The 19434-nt window shown below is 45.3% G+C and overlaps 1 protein-coding gene across 1 annotated transcript in view; it reads right to left on the bottom strand.

Moving 5' to 3' along the window:
* The window catches only part of Clstn2 (calsyntenin 2), a 592274-nt gene that overhangs the window by 37108 nt on the left and 535732 nt on the right, over positions 1–19434 (bottom strand). Inside the window, exon 9 of the mRNA XM_048452571.3 lies at positions 698–860. Within this exon, the coding sequence (XP_048308528.3) occupies positions 698–860 (163 nt within the window). The remainder of the gene's footprint in view (positions 1–697; positions 861–19434) is intronic.

A 19434-nucleotide genomic window follows, 5' to 3' on the forward strand; every position in this document is an offset into this window, starting at 1 on the left:
AACACAAGGTTGGGTCTTATCTCAGAGTGCTATCTGCCTACTTGGGAGCATCCTCCTTCCCCTATAGCTGCCTTCAGTGGGCTTCAAAGAGTCCCTAGTACTCAATGAAAGAGAAACAGACTAGAAGAAATGGACCTCTCCATGAGTTCCATTGGCTAAGGGCCTCTGTCCTAAGAGGTAAGGGACAGGGCTGAGGCTAGGGTCAGTACCGAGGGCTGAGCATACCTCAAGAACGGCCCCTATGACTGCATGGCCTGTGGACAATTTGCTTCTCATAGCCCTGGGTTAGTAGATGCCAGGGGTTTGGACACTTGAGTGACAATGAGATCCTTGGTTTCTAAGCAACCTTGAGAAAATTGACAATTTCGATTAGAGATTCTACATTTAAACCTTCATATATGCAGCCACTGTGTGGAACCAGTTAATATACCAGAATAATAAATACCCTTAGTAACTCAGAGGCATTCATGAACTTGTCTAGGTTGAGCTAAAACAAAAATCCATTCTCAAGCCTAGTGTTCCACTGTGACTTAGAGCTAGTGTCTGGATTAATGCTTACTTTCCTAAGTACTATTTTGTTAGTAAAGAACTAGCAGCTTTTATTCTGGCCAGCTTTCATGTTATCTTTTCTTTTTTCTCTAACAATATCTCCCATGGACAGCACACAGAGTTGAAAGAGAGCTCCATTTATGATTACCTTGCCAACAGGCGCCGACAGTAAGTTGCATGGCTATATGAGATGGATGAATGGGCCAGTCATTGGTCACCAGGTATGGCTCATATGTTGCTCCATCCATGTATAGGGTGACCACAGGAAACTCCACATTGATGACATAGTAATGCCACTCTTTGTCACAAATCTAATGGGGAGAAAGAACACACAGAGAGAAGTAAAACTTAAAATTGGATCTACAATGTGACATCAAACAGCCTTTTAAAATCTTATTCTGAAAATAGAGGAAGATGTTTTGGGGTCAGAAATTATTACCCCAGAGACTTAAAGAGCATAATTTTGGCATATATCACACACAAAGGTTATCAAGCTCTTTATCAAACACAATGAAAAGAAGAATTACAAACGGACCCAGTCATTCGCTGAGTACAGCCACCCTTTAGAGTTCGCATAATCAGCTCCAGGAACCAATCTGACTTTAAAATCTGCAGATGTTGAAGCTTTTTTTTTTTGTATAAAATGATGTTGCATTTGCAGGAAACATATGCATATCCTCCTGTGTATGTTAAATAAACTCCAGATAACTTAAAATTCCCAATGTGAGTAAATTCTTTAAGTAATTGTTCAGCTGTATTGATTAGAGACTAACAACAAGAAAAGGAAAAGCCTACTTATATTCAATATGAGAGCCATTCCTCAGTTGGGTGGATTCATGGATGCAGAACCTTTAGGCACAGAGGGCAGACAGACTGCATTTGACAGCGGGCAGAAAGAACATCTTGTTCACATAATTGCCACCATTTTTGATGGACAGGTAGGAGTGTCTTCAATGGACAAGGTGCAGGTGAATACATTTTTCTAAGTTCTGGGATAGATGGAGCTGTACAAAGAATAGTACTGCAATCAGAGTAAAGCTAGAGATTGAGATAAACAAGGAGAGAAGAAAGGACAGTTAGAGAAGGAGGGAGAAGCAGGAACCCCAAGGAATCAGAGCCCCTATTCCCACTGCTTAGGGCTCATGAGAGAACCTAGTATAGCCTGGCCCTTCTAATTCAGGGAAAAGATTCCAAGGGAAACAGACTTAGCAGGATTCTGCCTTCCTTCACCTTGGGGCACCCGGGGAAGCAGAGAAGAGCAACAGATGAAACCTTTTACCCGCACTGAAGATTAGTTACTCCTAACTATGTCTTCACAGCCTGCCACACTCAGGGTCCTGTTCTTTCTCAGGGCACTTGTAGAATGTGGGGAGAGGGTGGTGTGACTGTTGTTTCTGACCGTCATCCTCACTGGGTTGAGAAACCCATAGAGAATCAGTGAACCACACCTCTGGCGTGTCTGTGAGAACCTTTCCAGGGATGATTGCCTTCATATGGCTCTGACCTAATGAATTAATTAATCCCTTAATGGATTCATTATATGGCTATATTACTAGGAGGTGGCAAAAACTAGGTATGTGGGGCCTGGTTGGGGGAAGAGGTTACTAGGAAAGTGTCCTTGAGACTGTATCTCACTCTACACATTTTTTGTGTTTCTTGACTACCAAGGATGGCTCTGCTCTGCCTTTCTTTCCCTCTTTGTTATGATGGACTGACATCTCTGAAACAATGAGCAAAAGTAGTCCTCTCCCTTCTTCTTAGGTAGTTGGTTATAGTGATATAAAAGTAACTGATACAGGAGGAGCACAGACTCACACTGTACAATTTATAACAAAAATGTGGGAAGGCAGGCAGGAGACAGAAAAGGCAGCCAGACTGGAGAATCGTGGTCCCCTCCCTCTGTGCAAGCCTGGGCTCGCCTTTGTGTTTAGTCTCCTCTGCACCCCGAAATCCTCTGAAGTGTCTCTCATCTGTATCATCTTCTCTCCATCACCCCTGCCACAGATGGCAGGAGAGGCTGGTGAGTTCTGCATGAAGGTGACCCCAAGGTGAGGGCATCAAAGCCCTCCCTCCATCCCGCACTGGATTAAATGTGCTGTTTCTCATGAATAGATAACACAACAGGGATGCTAAATGATCTTTTCCCTTTCATTTTGGAAGAAGAATTTTTTCCTTAATGTTCTTTTTATATTGTCCCTTCTAATATCTCAGAAAATTACTCCTTTTGAAGCCTATTAGTCTGATAAAGGCTGATGAATATTTTAGGGACTGTAGTAGGAAGTTCAAGCAGGAAGGGTCCACGAGGGTCACTCCAATGTCTTGTTGAATTCAGTGAGAGTCCCTGACTCAGTTGACCCTCCCCACCTTATTGATCAGACCGTATCTGAATACAGAGATATTGGGGTGAGCCTGTGACTAGAGGGGGTAACTCTGGGTTATAGTGGTGGAACACAGCAGGAACTCTGAGTTTAGGGTTGTTGGAAGGGGAATGTCTGAATGAAGCTCCCAACCTAAGGGATCTCAGTGCAGCCCATGTGTGGAGTTGGAGCCAAGGATAGGCAGGCAGCAGAAGAGACCTAGAAAATGGTTCACAACCTGGAGGTATTTCAAGAGGTATCTGGAAGCTCTGGCTAGGTCCAGGGTGGCAGCGAAGTATTCCTGCACACATTTCCTCTTCCGTGGAAAGTAAGCCAACAAGGATAGCTCTGTCCTGGGTCCCATCACTACCCTCACGACAGTCATCCTCTCTGTGCATATGCAGGCTGATCCCATGTGCCTCAGCCAATCATATCACACCCTGTGACTGCTGAAGATGAAGTGAAATGGTCCTCTGGCCCGGTTTCTCAACATTCAGCTGTTTCATAAGACAACAGAAAACATTTCTAGGAGAAGTAAGAACCATTTCACATCTAAGAGCATCAGAGCTCTTCTTGGTATGATAGTTTTTCCTAGAGACTTTTCCCATAGTTTTGTTGCCTTGTGCTCCATTGATAGGCTGCTTCCACGATGCCTCTCATAATATAGGGGATAATACAGGGGGTCTGTGTCCTGAGCTAAGTCTCATGGTAGAGGTGAAGAGGCTTTCCAGTCCTACTTAGCATATCCAGAGCTCTAAGCAGTCTTCAAGAATATACCTGTAATACATTTTCAACCTTGGAGATGGGGCATACATTTCTATTTGTGTAAACATCCAAAGAAACAACAGCCATGAAAGCCCTGTTTGGATCACATGGTCTGTTGATTTGAAAGTTTGCATGTATCAGTTAATGTTGGCATTGAAAACTCCATTGTAAGTGGCCATGTGACGTGGCTATGGATATCCCATAATATACATAACTATTCTCTCACTATTGGATTAATTTTATAACAGTGATTACAAATGATGCTATAATCAATTTCTTGGGCATAAATATTTGTCTGCATTTCTGAACATATCCTTTGGAAGGATATTAAACGGCTCAAATATCATACTTATTTTAAGGTTCTCGATGCATCATACGTACAGGATTTTTTTCCAGATAAAGATTATAACTCTTTATTCTTTTATCCAGAGATTGTGAGAAGGTTCCTGTGTTGCACTGTTGTCACACTAAGTACAAAAAAAAAAAGAAAGAAAAAGAGGCAAGATACCAGAAGTTTATGGAGGAACACATCTTGTCTCATTTCTGTAACGAATCACACAAGAGGTACGGGTCATGCGTTCCCAAATCTAAACAGAGGCTACCACAGATGTGAGGAGCAAAGAGATGAGCAGAGCTGCACACATGAGCTCTTAATTGGGCATCCACACAGTCTTCTAGTTCACACTAAGCTTACGGCTACAGACCTGTCCCGATGAGCTATGTCAGCAGCTGAAGGAAATGCCTAATTAGAGTTTCATAAATGTGGATCTATGACCAGGAAGAGACCCACATTGACCCATGGCTAGAGCGTCAGGGACAAATTGTAATTGAAAAATGATCGAGCCAGGAGGCAGCAAAGTAGAAGTCTTGCTACATAGGTCAACCAAGACAGGGAAAGTAGGCAAAGTGACCTTTCCTTGGGGGAGAGACAAACTTTAGTTCTTAGCTGCCTGTGAATCACTGGCAACCCTAACTAGCTTGACACCCATCCCATGGTCCCCCTGAGTGGATGCCCAAGGCATGACCTAGACAAGCCACCTCCTTCTCAGATGGGATTATGGTAGGTGGCCGTGATTGCTCTTTAGGAGGTGAGTAAAAAGGTGGCCAGAGATTCAGAGACACATGCCAATGGAGGGCATGATTCTGGCAGTTTCTCTTCACAGCTGCTGATGGCCTGATTCAAATACCACATCCAGGTTGGAAGTTCTGACTTAGTTTCCCCTTTAAGCTGGGTGTTTTTCAACGCAGCTATTCAGCATGTGACACACTGATCTGCCAAGCACCGTGTCAATTCCCGTATCTATTGAGGTTGAGAGAGACAAGCAGAGCTCGTGAGATAGATTCTCTGCCTTCCTGAGTTTTAGTCGAATGGGGAGGGAGGCAGGGAGGGGAGGGAGAGGAGTGAGGGACTGCATACAAAAGTATTCTAATGGAATGGGGATTTAGATGAATATTGTAACTCAGGGGCAGAGCATTTGGAGGCTCCAGAGAATGGAGAGATCTTTCCAGCTGGGAGAAAGTGGAACTGAGGGTGAGTGCTGCAGACTGTGGAGGTTTCACTGGGCATAGAAGGTAGAATAAATCTCAAGCAAATGAAGCAGAAACCTCTTAGTTCTTTAATCGGTCATTTTCCCCACTGTTGGAGGCACTGGTTTGGCAGCATATGGCGTCTAATTCTTTCAGTCATTTCTTTCTGTAGAGACGTGCAAAAAGCATAGTGTGTTTTGTGAAGAAGAACCCCCAAACCTAGCTGCAGCTTCCAGTTCAACCGAGGCGTTGTTGACAGGGTTCTCATAGTCTGGAGTTCATGGTTATCCTAGGTCTGGGCAAGGTGCCAGGTAAGTATATGCTGTGTGTGTGTGGTGTATTGTGTGTGTGTGTCGTATGTGTGGTGTGGTGTGTGTATGTGTGTATGTGTGTGTGGTGTGTGATGTGTGTGTGTGGTGTATGGTGTGGTGTGTGGTGTGTATTGTGTGTCTGTGTGGTGTGGTGCGTGGTGTGTGTGTGGTTTGGTGTGTGGTGTGTATTGTGTGTATGTGTGTGGTGTGTGGTGTGTATTGTGTGTGTGTGTGGTGTGGTGTGTGTGTATGTGTGTATGTGTGTGTGTGGTGTATGGTTTGGTGTGTGGTGTGTATTGTGTGTATGTGTGTGTGGTGTGTGGTGTGTGTGTGGTGTGTGTGGTGTGTGATGTGTGTGGTGTGTGTGGGTGTGTGTGGTGTGTGGTATTAGGGAGATAGGAAACAGGAGACACAGATTCAGATTTGGGTAGATAGGTTTAGAAGAGGTAAGGAATGTGAGACAGGCTGCAAGCATCCTTCAGGGCTGGAGGACTGAGGACCTGAATTGCTTTTTTTGTGCAGGCAACAGGAAGTCTAGAGGTCTCTGGGCTGGGCTGGGGGTGATGTTCATAACAACAATCAGTTTGGGAACACACTTTCCATTTGGAAACAGCTTTCCACGTTCTTACTTAGGCTATCCAACTCCCTATTAAGGCAGGAGGTTCAAATCTGCTCTAGGGAAAGAGAAGGAAAGAAATGACAAGGCTTCCTATCCAAAGGAGCTTGTAAACTTCCTGGGAGTTGGAGGTGACACTCAGGCCAGCATGGGCTTTGATGTTTCACTTTCTGTCTTTTCATTTCACACAATGTAGTGTTTGTGCATCACACTGATCACACCAGAGCCTCAGGCAGATCCTTAGCTGCTGGACAGTGGGCTCATACGCCACATTATCCCTGAACAACCTCAGCTGGAGATTCTTCAGGAACTTCAGATTCACCATGTCCTGGACTGGACTCAGCAGTGCTCCCCTCCCACACCAGCCTAAACATGCCCTCTGGGTTCCTGTCTCATGATCTGTCATCTAAGGCACCCTGTTGGCACAGCTTCCACAGGTTACTTTAGTGTCTTGCTCTGAGGCTTCTGTCTTGTTCTCTCTCCTCTCTGCCACTCAGCACCGTACTCCTTCTCAGCACTTGCCCTACCTACTAGAGGGGGCAAAGAGGTAGAGAGAGGGATCGCTGACTGAGAAGGCAGACCCGGTACAGACAGTAAGACGGAGATGCTTGAGCAGCAGAGGGGTCTGTGCAATGGTATAAATGTGGGTTGATTAGAGTGACCGGTTTGCCGTGGGGCTTGTGTAAGCCACAAAAGGAGATGGACAAGGAAGTGAAATGAGGGATCAGGAGAGAGTCCATGTAGACTGAGTCTGGGGTTCTGGAGTTGTTGAATATCGCACATTCTATATTAATTTCTTAGGATTCCTGTTCTGAACTTGGGGAGAAAAATCTTTCCAATTCTTTGCTGCCACATTGGTTAAGTGAGAATGATAATATCAGTATCACTCGTGGGGTTGTGTGCATTTAGTAAAGGACCTACAATGCTCAGCACATATTGTTAGTCTTTCCTCTTCCAAAACACACCGAGATGCTGGGTAAACCGGCAACAGTAAAATAAAGAGCAAGATCTATAGGAAGAGAGTTCTTCTGACATCAGGCATGAAGGAATTAAGGGCTGCTGAGGGCTGAGCCTCACCCATCACTGGGAGCTACAAAGACCCTTGGAGAGAAGAACAGGCATTTAGGTCCCTGTCCCTCTGCCAAAAGAGGACTTGAGCTAGGCCAGTTGCATGAAGTTGGTACATGCACATAGGGGACAGCTTGAAGCCTGGGTCCCAGGACAAATACTACTGTTGACCTAGGGCTGAAGGGTGGAAGCCAGCCAAGGGCCTTGTCTCTTAGACTTGCTCTATGCATGGGTATCAGGGGCTAGGTGAGGACAGCTGACACAGGATGGAAGTTCCAAGCTCAGAAACTAACTTAAAATGCACCCATGAAGTCCATAGGGCCCTTGGAAAGACAAGTTCAAATATGTTAAGCACAGATGGGAATGACGAAAACAGTATCAGGAAGCTGGAATCCCGATGCGATTGTGGAGCATCTCCATCCTGCCAAGCAAGAGTGTCACTCTTCCTGCTAATCCACTTAAGACCTTTTAAGGAGGTCACCTGCACTTCTGAGCCAGTGTGCTTCCTGTGGAGGTGACCATGATAGCTCAGATGCTACCCGCTGGGCCTTACATCGGAAAGCTCAGAAAGCTGACTCAGGACCGCTGGGAACAGGAGATAAAGCAGGCGGCATGTGTCCAAGAGGCCATCCCTATTCAGAATTTGTTTGAGTAACATTTGGGCAAATCCCCAAAACAATTCTGAAAATTGCCCTTGCAACTTGTATTTGGACCATATAAATCAAGAATTGCTCAATATGCAGGATTTCAGCTACTCCACAGGGACAGAAAAGCATACTAGTTCTTTCTTAGACACTGGTGGTGTGTCTGCACCCTGGCACTTTGGAACTGTGGCATGCTGCTCTACTATCTCTAATGTAGGTGGGTCTTCTGTATTTCTGTTGCTTTCATTGGTTAATTAATAAAGAAATTGCTTGGCCTGATAGGTCAGAACACAGGTGGGTGGAGTAGACAGAACAGAATGCTGGGAGAAAAAAGCAGAGTCAGGCAGAAGCAGAGAGCCCTGCCATGAAGCTGCCAGGTCAGACATGCTGAATCTTTCCCGGTAAGCCATGAGCTCGTGGTGACATACAGGTTATTAGAAATGGGTTGAATCAATATGTAAGAGTTAGCCAATAAGAGGCTAGATATAATGGACCAGGCAGTGTTTAAACGAGTACAGTTTTCGTGTAATTATTTCGAGTGAAAGCAATCCGGGAGCCGGGTGGCGGGACGCAGCCCGCCGCTCCGTTTGCAACATTTCTTTCTATATAGTCAGCTGGTTAATTGGTTCATTCGTTCATTCATTCATTCATTCATTCATTCCTTTATGAATAAAGCGATACCTTTGAAGGATTCTAATTAGATCTCCCTTCCCTACCCCTGGATGATGCTCATTTCAGCTCTCTGTGATTCCAGTTACCAGTTTTTATGCAATAAAGAGCCCAGTACAGTTAGTGACTCCTCTAATTAAAAGATTTCCCCTCACCCAGCTTGGGGCTTCTCTATATATATCTGTCAGAACCCCATGAAGGAAAAGTTAATGGTGTAGGTTAGGAGTCAGAAGTCAGAGTCAATGACTCCTGGAACTGAGCCTTCCCGGTGCTCTCCAGCTCAGAAGTGGACAGCCAGGAGCCATGAGGGTCCCCTTTGCCATCACTCAGGAAAATGTCCTTCAGTGATCCTTTCAGGCTTTGGTTCCCAGTTGGGAGTTTATAAGATGTTGCTTTGCAAGATGAACCACGCAGATGCTCTTTGGAAAACCTCCCGGAATACAGCTCAACAGGCTGTTTTCAGCAGGATTCCTAAAGCCTGGTGAGGTGCTCATAGGGAGCAGCATCTCTGGAGCAGTTGTTAGGAATGCAGACTTCCCTGGGTCCCGGCCTCTGCTTCCCACTTCCAACAAACCGGAAGCTCCAGGGTGGTACGTGGCAGGCTGTTGTGGCAAGCCTGCAGGCCACACTGGAGCTGCTACGTTTGAAAACCTCTGCTCACGGATACAGGGTAGGGTAAATTAATCTCTGTGAACTTGACTGCATTTAGAATCACCTGGGAGCTGCACTTCTGGGCCTGTCTGTGTGGATCCTCTCTAGAGAGGTTTAGCTGAGGAAGAAGACCCACTCTGAATGTTGGTAATGCCATAGTCCCAGGGTTCCGGACTGCATTAAAGGGGGAAAGCGAGAGGAGCACCAGCATTTATCTCTCCGTCCTTGCTGACTGCAGCTACATCGGGCTCGGCTACCTCATGTCCCAGCCACCACAGCGAGAGCCACCAGCACACCTCCCCTGCTGGGATGGGCTCAGCTCTCAAACCAAGGGCCAAAAGAAACCCTTGCCTCCTGAAGTTGCTCTTGTCTAGACTTTGGCTTTTTTTCCATAGCAATGAAAAAGTAACAATTATAGAACTTTACTTGTTTTATTTCTTACTAGACACTTGTAATAAAAATTCCCAGAAGACTGCTGCAAAATTCATTTTCCCCAACACATGTTTATTGAATTTTCACTGTGTTTCAACACTTCCTGGTTCGGGGGATGTGACAATGAGTTACATGCCATTGTGCCCTCTCCCCATCATCAGAATCTGGGGTTCACATTTTCTTTTATGCCACTTTTATGAAACTCTAGACTGACTACCCCAAGACAAATGTCTGTCCTTGGCTGGTCACTTTCTTCCCCTTTCAGACTTTGCCTCTAGTATGAGCAACTGACTTCCCCTGAGGATGTTTCCTCATGAATTTCCAGAGCCAGGCGACACCTGTCAGGGCCCTGGGGCACAGATTCGGAGCCTCAGGGGCCCTGTGTGCTTGCTGGAGGTTGTAAGCTAAAATGAACCAAGTGAATTCCATATTTTACCAGGTCAGGAAGCATGTGTTTAAATTTGAGAGTTAAGAAAGAGACCCTTTCTCCATGGATGTTCTTATCCTGAGCAGGATTAACTGCACATAGACACAGCAGATTATGCTTTCAAACAGGAGCCGTGCTGAAAGGGAGTCATGTCAGGATAGTGTGGAGGACAGACAGTGGGACAGTCTACCCTTAAGCTGTGGACCAAGACCTCTCAGGTCAGATTCTGCTGGTGTCCTTTCTCAGCTGTGTGAATTCAGGTGAATCACTCCCTCCCTGACCTGGTTCCGTCCCTTACAACACGGAACTGAGAACAGACATAGCTGCTTTGTGGATCGGTGATAAATGCAACCTCCTTCAAAGGCAGCCTTACCCGGCCCATGCTAATAAAGGGTAGTGTTGCCATGGCTGTGCATCCCTTCCCCTACTCATGGGCCTACACAAGTTACATTCGCATGAGCTCTCTGTTCTCGCAGTCCAAGAAGAGCCCACCTATCCCCGCTCCTCTCTGCACTGTATGGATCACTTCCACAGCACCAGCCTGTGTCAGACCCTGCTCCACATCCAAGGCGCACATGGAAATTTGCATCCTTTTATAGCTATATCTAAATGATATTATCTACTCACGTATCACTTCAACGTGCTAAAAATTAAGATAGTTTACATTTGGTTTCTTTACCAACTCTTTGTAATCCAATCTGTATTTTATTCTCCCAGTCCATCTTAGTTTGAACTAGCCACAGTGGGAGTGCTCCTGAGGTCCCATAAGGACAAGCACTGCATCCTCCATATCTCTTATGAACTTCTATGGCTCCTTGAGCCTCTTCCAGGTAGCAGGTAGGTTCTCTGTAATTACTGATCACACAAGGGGAGGCAGAGATGGATGGGTGGATGAGAACGCTCACATTCCTCATAAGGGTGTTACTCTGTTACTGGGCACAGAGCCCTTAGGAAACTAAAGAATTAAATCTGTCTGTGGTCTTTTCAAAGAGAAACTAGGGTGGGGCTTAGGGCCCCAGGGGTTCAAGGCAGCCCATTTACAGGGAACTGCACAGAAGTGTGGGGGGCTATCTCCAATACATCCCCCAGCTTCTTAGTGACTTTACAGGGGGAAGCCCTGGTCCAGCAGAGATGAAAATAATGCTTTGGTATAAAAATGTTTCGTTCCATCCTTAATTTCTCCCTTTGTTCCTTCTTGCACAGATGAACGTCAGGGTGCTCGCAGTGCTGTCCCTCACCCCTGGAGAAGGGGGTGTTTGTAGAAAGCACAGAGCAGCCGGTGGAGTAGACCCAGCCCTTCTGTGGCCCAGAGGCTGGCAGTGATCTCAGTGTAACATAGCTGGCTCATGCTGTTCCTGGCAGGATGGACCCCAGGACTCCTCTTTTTTGTCTTCAGGCCTGGGTTTTAAAAGGTATTTCTTGGCAAAGAGAGTAGTTCTGTAAGGTATCAGATGGGAATCCCACAATATTAAACAAGCAGGAAGGTTGGTTATATATTTGAAAGAAAGTAATTTTTCATTCTGCTTCTCTGAGTTCTGCGGTTGGCTCTCCACTCAGGTAGTCTACCTGCAAGTGATGAAGGGTGGAATCCTTGCAAGTTAAAAAGAAAAGGGAAGACCTCAGTGGATATCTTTAGAGAAACATAATTGTAATTTTGTTGACATATTTCATATCTTAGCCTGCTGAAAATAAAGGTCCCCTGAATAATTCAAATAAAAAAAATATATGCCCATAAGAAGTGGAGTGATGTAGAACTGAAATATTTGAAGTGTTTCCACTTTTAAAGACATGGTACCTGTTGGTGTGAGGCATGGTCCTTATGTCACAGCTCACAGGAGACTTCCTTTGCAGGTGACCTTGGGACCTGGCCAGTCACAGGAGTGTGGGCCTGGCTGTGCAAGTAGCAGTAGAGACTAGAACACATGCACAGACGCTCTGTGAGTTCCTAGCACAGAGTGCTTCCTAAACCATTCTTGCTCTAGTGGGACCCAGGGCTATCAACAGCCTATGTCCTAAACTGATCTTGCTCTGGTGGCACCCAAGGCTGTCAGCAGGCTATGCTGTGATCACCACACCAATGCTCACTCCAGACAAGCAGAGTCACGTTGCCACCGCTGGATCACCTGCTCCCCTGTAGAGCCATTTCCCTGGAGGCTGGCATGTGTCCCATAACTACTTTTCCAACGAAGGCTTGCCAACCATTTGCCTAGGCTTGGAATTCCACAGCAAAGAAATTGGGTATTTACTCTAAAGAATCAATCAAGCCATTAACTTTGGGGAAAATCTGTAGAACTCTTTGGGGGAAGAGTTGCAGTTTAAAACCCATGATAATATCCAAAAGCTTGAGCACAGCCTCCTTTCGGTATTATGAATATTTACCAAGTGGAATTTTCACATCTGGGTTTTGAGCTCGTAAAAAGCTCTGAAAAACTGGTTAAAATTTAGCGCATCTAGCCACCTAAATAAAAGTGAAACAAAATAAAAAATGAAAGCAATTCCAGCATGTCCAGTCCCCACTTTCTGGTAAGATGCCTGTTTGCTTCCCTGCTCGGCTCCCCATGGACCACTCAGCATACACTCCATGAGTGCCCACTGGAGGCAAAGTATGGGACAATTCCAAGCTTCCATCTGGTTGTGGATGGCAAGAAATGCAGATGCAAATGTATCTCCACTTCCACAGAAGTGGCTCCTTCATCCTGGCCCTGGGACAAGCTACACTCTTCAGCAAGCAGATCGGAAGGACTTCTGTACAAGGCTGGGGAGGTCTCAGGGCCTGTGGCTTTATTGTCATGGTTTTTGGTATGTGTTCCTTATGTCCCCTACACGCAGGCCTTTGTGCAAAGAAGTTCAAGGAGATGAGCTACATTCCAACTCATCATCCACCATGGCAGAAAAAGCAAAGCAGAGGTGCCACCATTCAAGAACAAAGTAGAGCTAGTGCCACCTGAGAGCTTATTAGGGACACAGCTCAGCCCAGACCCTGACCTTCTGAATCATAATCTTCCATCCTACCAGAGTTCCGGGAGATTTGTAGGCACTGGGTGTTGAGGACTTCTGCTCTTGGATGGTGGATCATGCCCTCAAAAACAAACAAAACCCCCGCCATTTATTGGGGATGAACTTGAAGCGTGTCTATATAAGATTCTTGCATGCCAGGAGGAATTAGACACTGAGCTGCGGGGGAGTCTGGGAGAGCAGTAGAAGCCCCTTAAGTGTTTTTTCTCAAGCCCTAAGAACTTGGTTTGTTGGTGTCCCGCCTCCCATGTGAAACTCCACTCCAGGCAGGGGAGAGGCGCTTCCACAAGGTTGCTGGAGGACCGACACTGAGTTTTCATCCTTGTGTGGTGGCCATGGGAGCCAGAAATTTCCAACAAATATCATAGTGACTGGGCCTGCTCCTGCAACCATCCATTTCTCCATGGAACTCTCAGCCTGAGCAGAAAGCCATGGGATGGCATTAGTTCTAACATCAGGCACACGGGAGAACATCAGAGAACAAGCATCAGGCTGAGGAGGGGGAGGGCTGGGATGGCCGGAGATGGGGTGCCCTGGTGCAGGTATGACAAGTGAAAGCTGGGGTCTCAATAGCTGCATCAGCCATCCCCTAGTGCTGGGGTTCTTCCCTTCACTGGGGGACCCAGAACAAGAGCAACAAGATTGGTTATTTTACTGACTGCCTCCAAACCCGTTCATTTAGATGTTATTTATGTATTTACATCCACTTCATTCCTCACTAGATTTAACATTAATTTGTGTTAATAATAGATCCTTAACAACCATCATTACTGGCAACAAAACTAATGGTTTTTCCATTAATGAGGTCTACTTTATTATTTTCAAAGTGTTCCACAATACTTGCCCCCTTCTTCCCCAGTCTTCCCATGAGGATGAGTGAGTATTGCAAGTATTCTAAAAGCAAAATCCAAGAATGTTAAAAGTTCAAGGATTCTGTCAGAAGTGGCTTGGGGGTGGGTAGGCTGCAACCTGAGCCCAGCTTTCCTGAATCCTAATGCTGTTTCTTCTTGGCTGACTTTGCAAACATGGAAATCAAACCAACAGCAACAACACAATACCGGTCATATAAGGCCGGCATGGAAGAGAGAGGGTGCAGTATTGAGCCAGGAGCACTTCCCTTTGGCACTATGATCCTGATTTAGGGTCACCACCTGAGTGGTTTTAGGGTTGGCTTGAATGATTTTCTTTGATTCAGTGCCAGGACTGGCCTGGTGAATGGGAAGTCTCTCTTTATCACACAGATGTTCTGAGAGTATCGTTAATTTTCTAACATGCATTTCTGCAGTAGTCATATATAGCTGTATATATTGTAACTATTGCTTGTTTCCTTGGTTACCAGATACTTTTTTGAATCCCCAGTAATGAGCAAAGCCGCTGTTTGGATCAGTTTCTGATATTCAGTTAGATGAAATGCCCATGTCAGCCCTCGTGGGTGACTAAGGAGACATTTGGGGTCAACATCCCAGATGCTGACTCCAAATCTTTGTGCTCAGGCTTGGAAGCTCCTGGCACGAGCTCCCTGGCCTCCCACAAAGTACCTTAACTTAAAACTTTGCTTGCCCCTCAGTGAGAACTTTGGTTTTCTGTAGGTCAATGAGAACCACTCAGAGAAATATTCGGTTCTATTATCCACTTCCCACACCAAGGGTGGCTCTGCCAGTGGGTGGAGATTCCTGGCAGGAAGATCAGCTTCCAGCATCTTCAACTGCTCTCCAAGCATCTGGTGTCATGGCTGGAACCAGCTGAGCTTTTGTTGCTTGGGTTACAGTTCTCAGCCCAGAAAACAAAAGAAAGAAAGAAAAAAAAATGCCCAAGTCCATGCCCTTGGCTGACCATCTAATTACTAGGTCCAATTAAAGTAATTGCACACTGGGGACCCTGAAGAGGAAATTAAAAGTCACCTTGCCACTGAGTTCCAGAAAGGCACATTGCTTCTGCTGCTGTCAGTAGTTGGGGCTGGGAGTCATCCAGTTAAAAAAGCAAACCTGGACTCCACAGAATCAGGAGCAATAGCCCCTGAAGACAGCAGACACCGTTATTGCTCTAGATTAGACTGATGTGGGAGACACATGCTATCAGAGTCAGGTGTGTGTGTAGGAGCGTGCATGTGTGCACTCACTCAGACATTTTTTCTAGCACAGACCCATAACCACATAAATCAGGTTTCCCCATCCAATCATACAGCCGAGCCCCAGCTGGTGGGAGCTGAGTTACCTGAAGATGGAGTAAAGTAAACCAGGTTTTCCTGAACGGCTCTTCTCTTGACATAATCATTGTTAATTATTCGGGTTAGCCTGAGAAATTCATTCTATGTCCATAATTCAGGAAAAATTGCTGGTATTGGGGATTCCAAAGACTTGCTGTCCTGTACAATTTTGAGATTTTTTTTTAAGGACAAATATCAACCAAGGTTAAAAGGAAATAGCCTCAGAAGTAAAAACTCAGCACCTGGCTTGAGATGGGGAGTGCTAGGCACCTTTGTTTGCAAAGAGGCGGTGGCCTGAGTCAGGGGTTGGGAGCCCAGGTTCTCACTGCCCACTTTCACCACTCCTGGGCGCACTCAGGGAGAGAAGCCAGAAAGAAGCCCGGATGGTACTGTTCTTATTGGAGAGACCAGATGAACCATGAGGAAGGAATTGTTGTATTTATTTATATCTTGACCCACCCAAAATATATCGAGTGTGTTTTCTGAAGATAATACCAATACAAGATTTTTTTTTAAGTTGGGAAATAAAAGCCACGAAAAAGACAATGTGGGCTGGAAAAATCTTATTCTCTGAGACCCCTCAGGTCTTAGCACCATCTGGAGCAAGAAAGGGTGGGTTATGATTGCTTCTTGTTATCGCCTGTCTTTACAGGAAGCCAGTTCCATGTGGTGCATCGGCCGCCAGGAGTGGGAATCTCAGAGGCACATCCCAGCAGCACCTTCCAAGTCCTGTACACTGTGGAGTGTTCCTGTTTATTCCATTTCTCCCCTCATTTAAGACATGCTAGTTCATTATTGTTGCTTTGAACTTTGGAAGAAGACCAGTCTTGGTAAAAGCATCTTCATAATGCCCTTTGTGCCTCCCTCATCCCTTGCTCCTCCATCTCATCTCCTATATTTTGTCCCTGAAGTCTGAAGCAGAACCGCCCCAGCTTCTACCTCAGGCCTCAATTTAAGAGGGCTTAGGACGAGACACAGAACTAAGAAGAACCTTTGGAGGAAGTGTACGTGGTTTCTGCCCTATATGTATGTTGACAATATGACACACTTCCACAGGGGGAACAGAAGATTGGTTGGGAACTTTACAGCAGCCAACACAAAGAGGAGGCCTGATGCGCCATACAGCCTAGTCTCAGAAAGGGAACAGACACCTGCTGTTAAATGTGAAAACAGTCCTTTCTTCTACGGAGTCTAGACAGAAATCTGGTCATGCAAAGGGGGCCCCCTATGATGTGGAAACCACTGTTCTCAATGCTCCTGTCCATCTACTGAATTTTCTGGATTGGTTTCCTACTACCCTTCAATGTGGTCAAAGGGTTAACATTGGGACACACCCTCTAAAGAGCAGGGGTTTGAGAACAGTTAAGGGCTATGTGGCTGAAGACAAACCATTTCAATTTTCTGGCCCCCAGTGCCCCGATGGGACATCTGCAGTGAATCTTCTTCACATGTTGTGTGGTGGCTCAAAGATCCTGGTGGAGAGAGGCTTAGTGATGAGGGAGTCCCCTCTCTGTGCTGTTACTACCATTAATAAATAAAGAACTGCCTGGGCCTGTTGATGGGGAAGAACTTAGGTAGGCAGGGGTGGAGGGAGAACTGAACTGAACGCTGGCAGGAAGAAGGCAGAGTCAGAGAAAGACGCCATGGCGCTGCTGACATACTGAAAGTTTGCTGGTAGGCCACAACCTTGTGGTGATACACAGATTAATGGAGATGGGTTAAATTAATATGTAAGGGTTAGCCAATAAGAAGTTAGAGATAATTGGCCAAGCAGCAATTTAATTAATACAGTTTCTGTGTGGTTATTTCGGTTCTGGTCAGCTGGACCGAACAAGCACGCCCTCCACCTACAGTTTAGCGTGTTTTCCTTTGCACCCCCCAACACTCTGCATTACCTGATTACTATTACTATCCAAACCCTGATTTGATAGAGTAGGGGTTCTGCCTTGTAGTTCTCTGACCCCCAGAACCCAGCTTGATGTCTAGCATAAAGCAAACATGGCTCACAGTATCAGAACGAAGAAGCTGCCTTGCTCTTGGCTGCGTGACTAACACTGCAATCTTCAGAACGACACGACTGAGGTTGTAAACACCCCTGTACTGCATGTAAATGATTCTCCTCCATCCCAAATAATAACATAGATTTAATTAAGAACACCTTTAAAACATCCTTTCAAAGCCGAGTCCCAGTCCTCTGTTCCTTTTCCAACTCTCAATTTAGTGACTTGAATGTGATTTTTGCTGAAACCTCTGAATGGCAAATCAAATTTTCATCCCCAAGTGTCAGAGATAAAGCTATGTGAGAGAACAGAATAATTAAAGGCCAAAGAGGTAAACCCGGGCTCGGAGTACAGTGTGAACACAGGAGAAAGGCGGGGTTGTTCACACACTTTCTTTGGCTGATTAAACCAAAGGTCTTGGTTATAAATTAGAACCTTGTTTTCCTGAAATATTAATCTGTGGCTTAAGTTTTTGTTCTTTTGTTTTAAGTCTATGGTTGATGGTAATAATTCAGACTGCTGGGGAATGTCCTTGGTAGGAATGACTAAGGTTTGCTAGACTCTTTCTGGAATATTCCTTACACAGTGGGAGGCCCTGCTCTCCGTGGGGAGCAGGGTAGTTTGTCTACAGACACCCCAATCGTTCTCATCTATGTTCATTTCTCTCTCACGTGTCTGTCAGTCTATCCACCTCCCCATTCATCCAGCGTATACTCACAGGGAGTAGGAATGAGATGGATGTTACGGTGAACACCTTGCTACTACTGAACAGTAAATCCAGAAATCCAGAAGACAGACAGATGGACAAGGATCTTCCTCCCACAGAGAGACATTGGAAACTTACACAGAGAAGTGGATGCAGAGTGAAAATCACGGATGTCTGTACTGAGATTCACTCAACCAGATTTCCTTGACTGAGGCTCCCAGTTGTTGAGGTAAGTGACTGTGCTTGACTGAGATGAGGAGGCCATTTTGATTTGGTATTGTTGTCCCAGTGCTCAGCTTGAAATCCGAAATACAATGTGTGAAGGGTGCTCAGCGACAGGCACCTCCTCTCAAGGATGGGGACTATGTCCTACCCACCCTGTTACAGAACACTACTACATAGGTTTTAATTCATTCACATCTTGAACATCATTCATGTCTTTGAGGGAATATAAGTGTTTATTTCTCCTAGGTGACTAAGCTAGACCAGTTGAGTCTATTTTAAGTATTGCCAAAGAGTTTTCCAGAGTGGCTACATCAGCTTCCACTCCCAAACACAATATTTATTCAAGCCTTCTGTGTACTCTCTGTCTCTACCAGCTGTCTGTTTTGTCTGTTTTTCCTTTGCTTTTAGAAGTTCTGGTAGATGTAAGGTAGCTCATTATGGACTTTATTGACATTTTCCAGATGTTTAATAAAGTTGACCACCTTTTCGTGTGTGTTTTGACCATTTGGAAAACACTCTTTATAAACCGATTTATTTGAGGGGGGCTAGTGGTGGGGGGTTTTGCCTGCTTTACTTACTGGGTTTTCAGAGCCCCAAGAACAATGCCTGTCAGTAAGTAGACACAAGTAATACTTCTTCAATAAACGAGTGAATCCATATGCCTCTTCTGCTCTCATGTTCTTAACATTTTTTCTCTAAATTAACTCACTTAAACTGACAAAATAATTTTTATATCATTTCATAGCTGTGAAATCATGGTGTAATGTGAAAGTTACACATTTTCTTATACTCATTAAAATAAATGGGTGACTATTAAATTTTTTTAAGTCCATTCATGTATTTCTAATATCTCTCTTTTAATGTCATTGATGATATATTAATACCTTCCAAATTAAATGACTTGTTTCCTTCGAGACATTTAAGTGTTCCTGACATGCCAGCTCTAATGAGCCCTCTGTAAGCAAGCCCTAGGCAAGAATGACCTGAAGATTCATGGGACACATCTCGGAGAACAGCAACGTACACTGGCGATGTGTCTGGGAGGACCATTGTGGCAAGACCGCAGAGCGGACATAGGGCTGGATGAGTGTCAGGGGAGAGAGAGCCCCAATGAGACATGGAAAGGTAAAAAGACTCGGTTTGGGTTGTGACATACAATCTGACTGTAGGATTTTAAGTGACCAATTGTACCTTACTTGACAGATAAAAGGCTTTAAGTATACTAGGGACAAATCACTTGCAGGGGTTAAGACCGTGTAAAGTCAT

This window comes from Myodes glareolus, chromosome 4, assembly GCF_982192425.1.
Source record: "Myodes glareolus chromosome 4, mMyoGla1.1, whole genome shotgun sequence".
Taxonomy (NCBI): Eukaryota; Metazoa; Chordata; class Mammalia; order Rodentia; family Cricetidae; genus Myodes; species Myodes glareolus.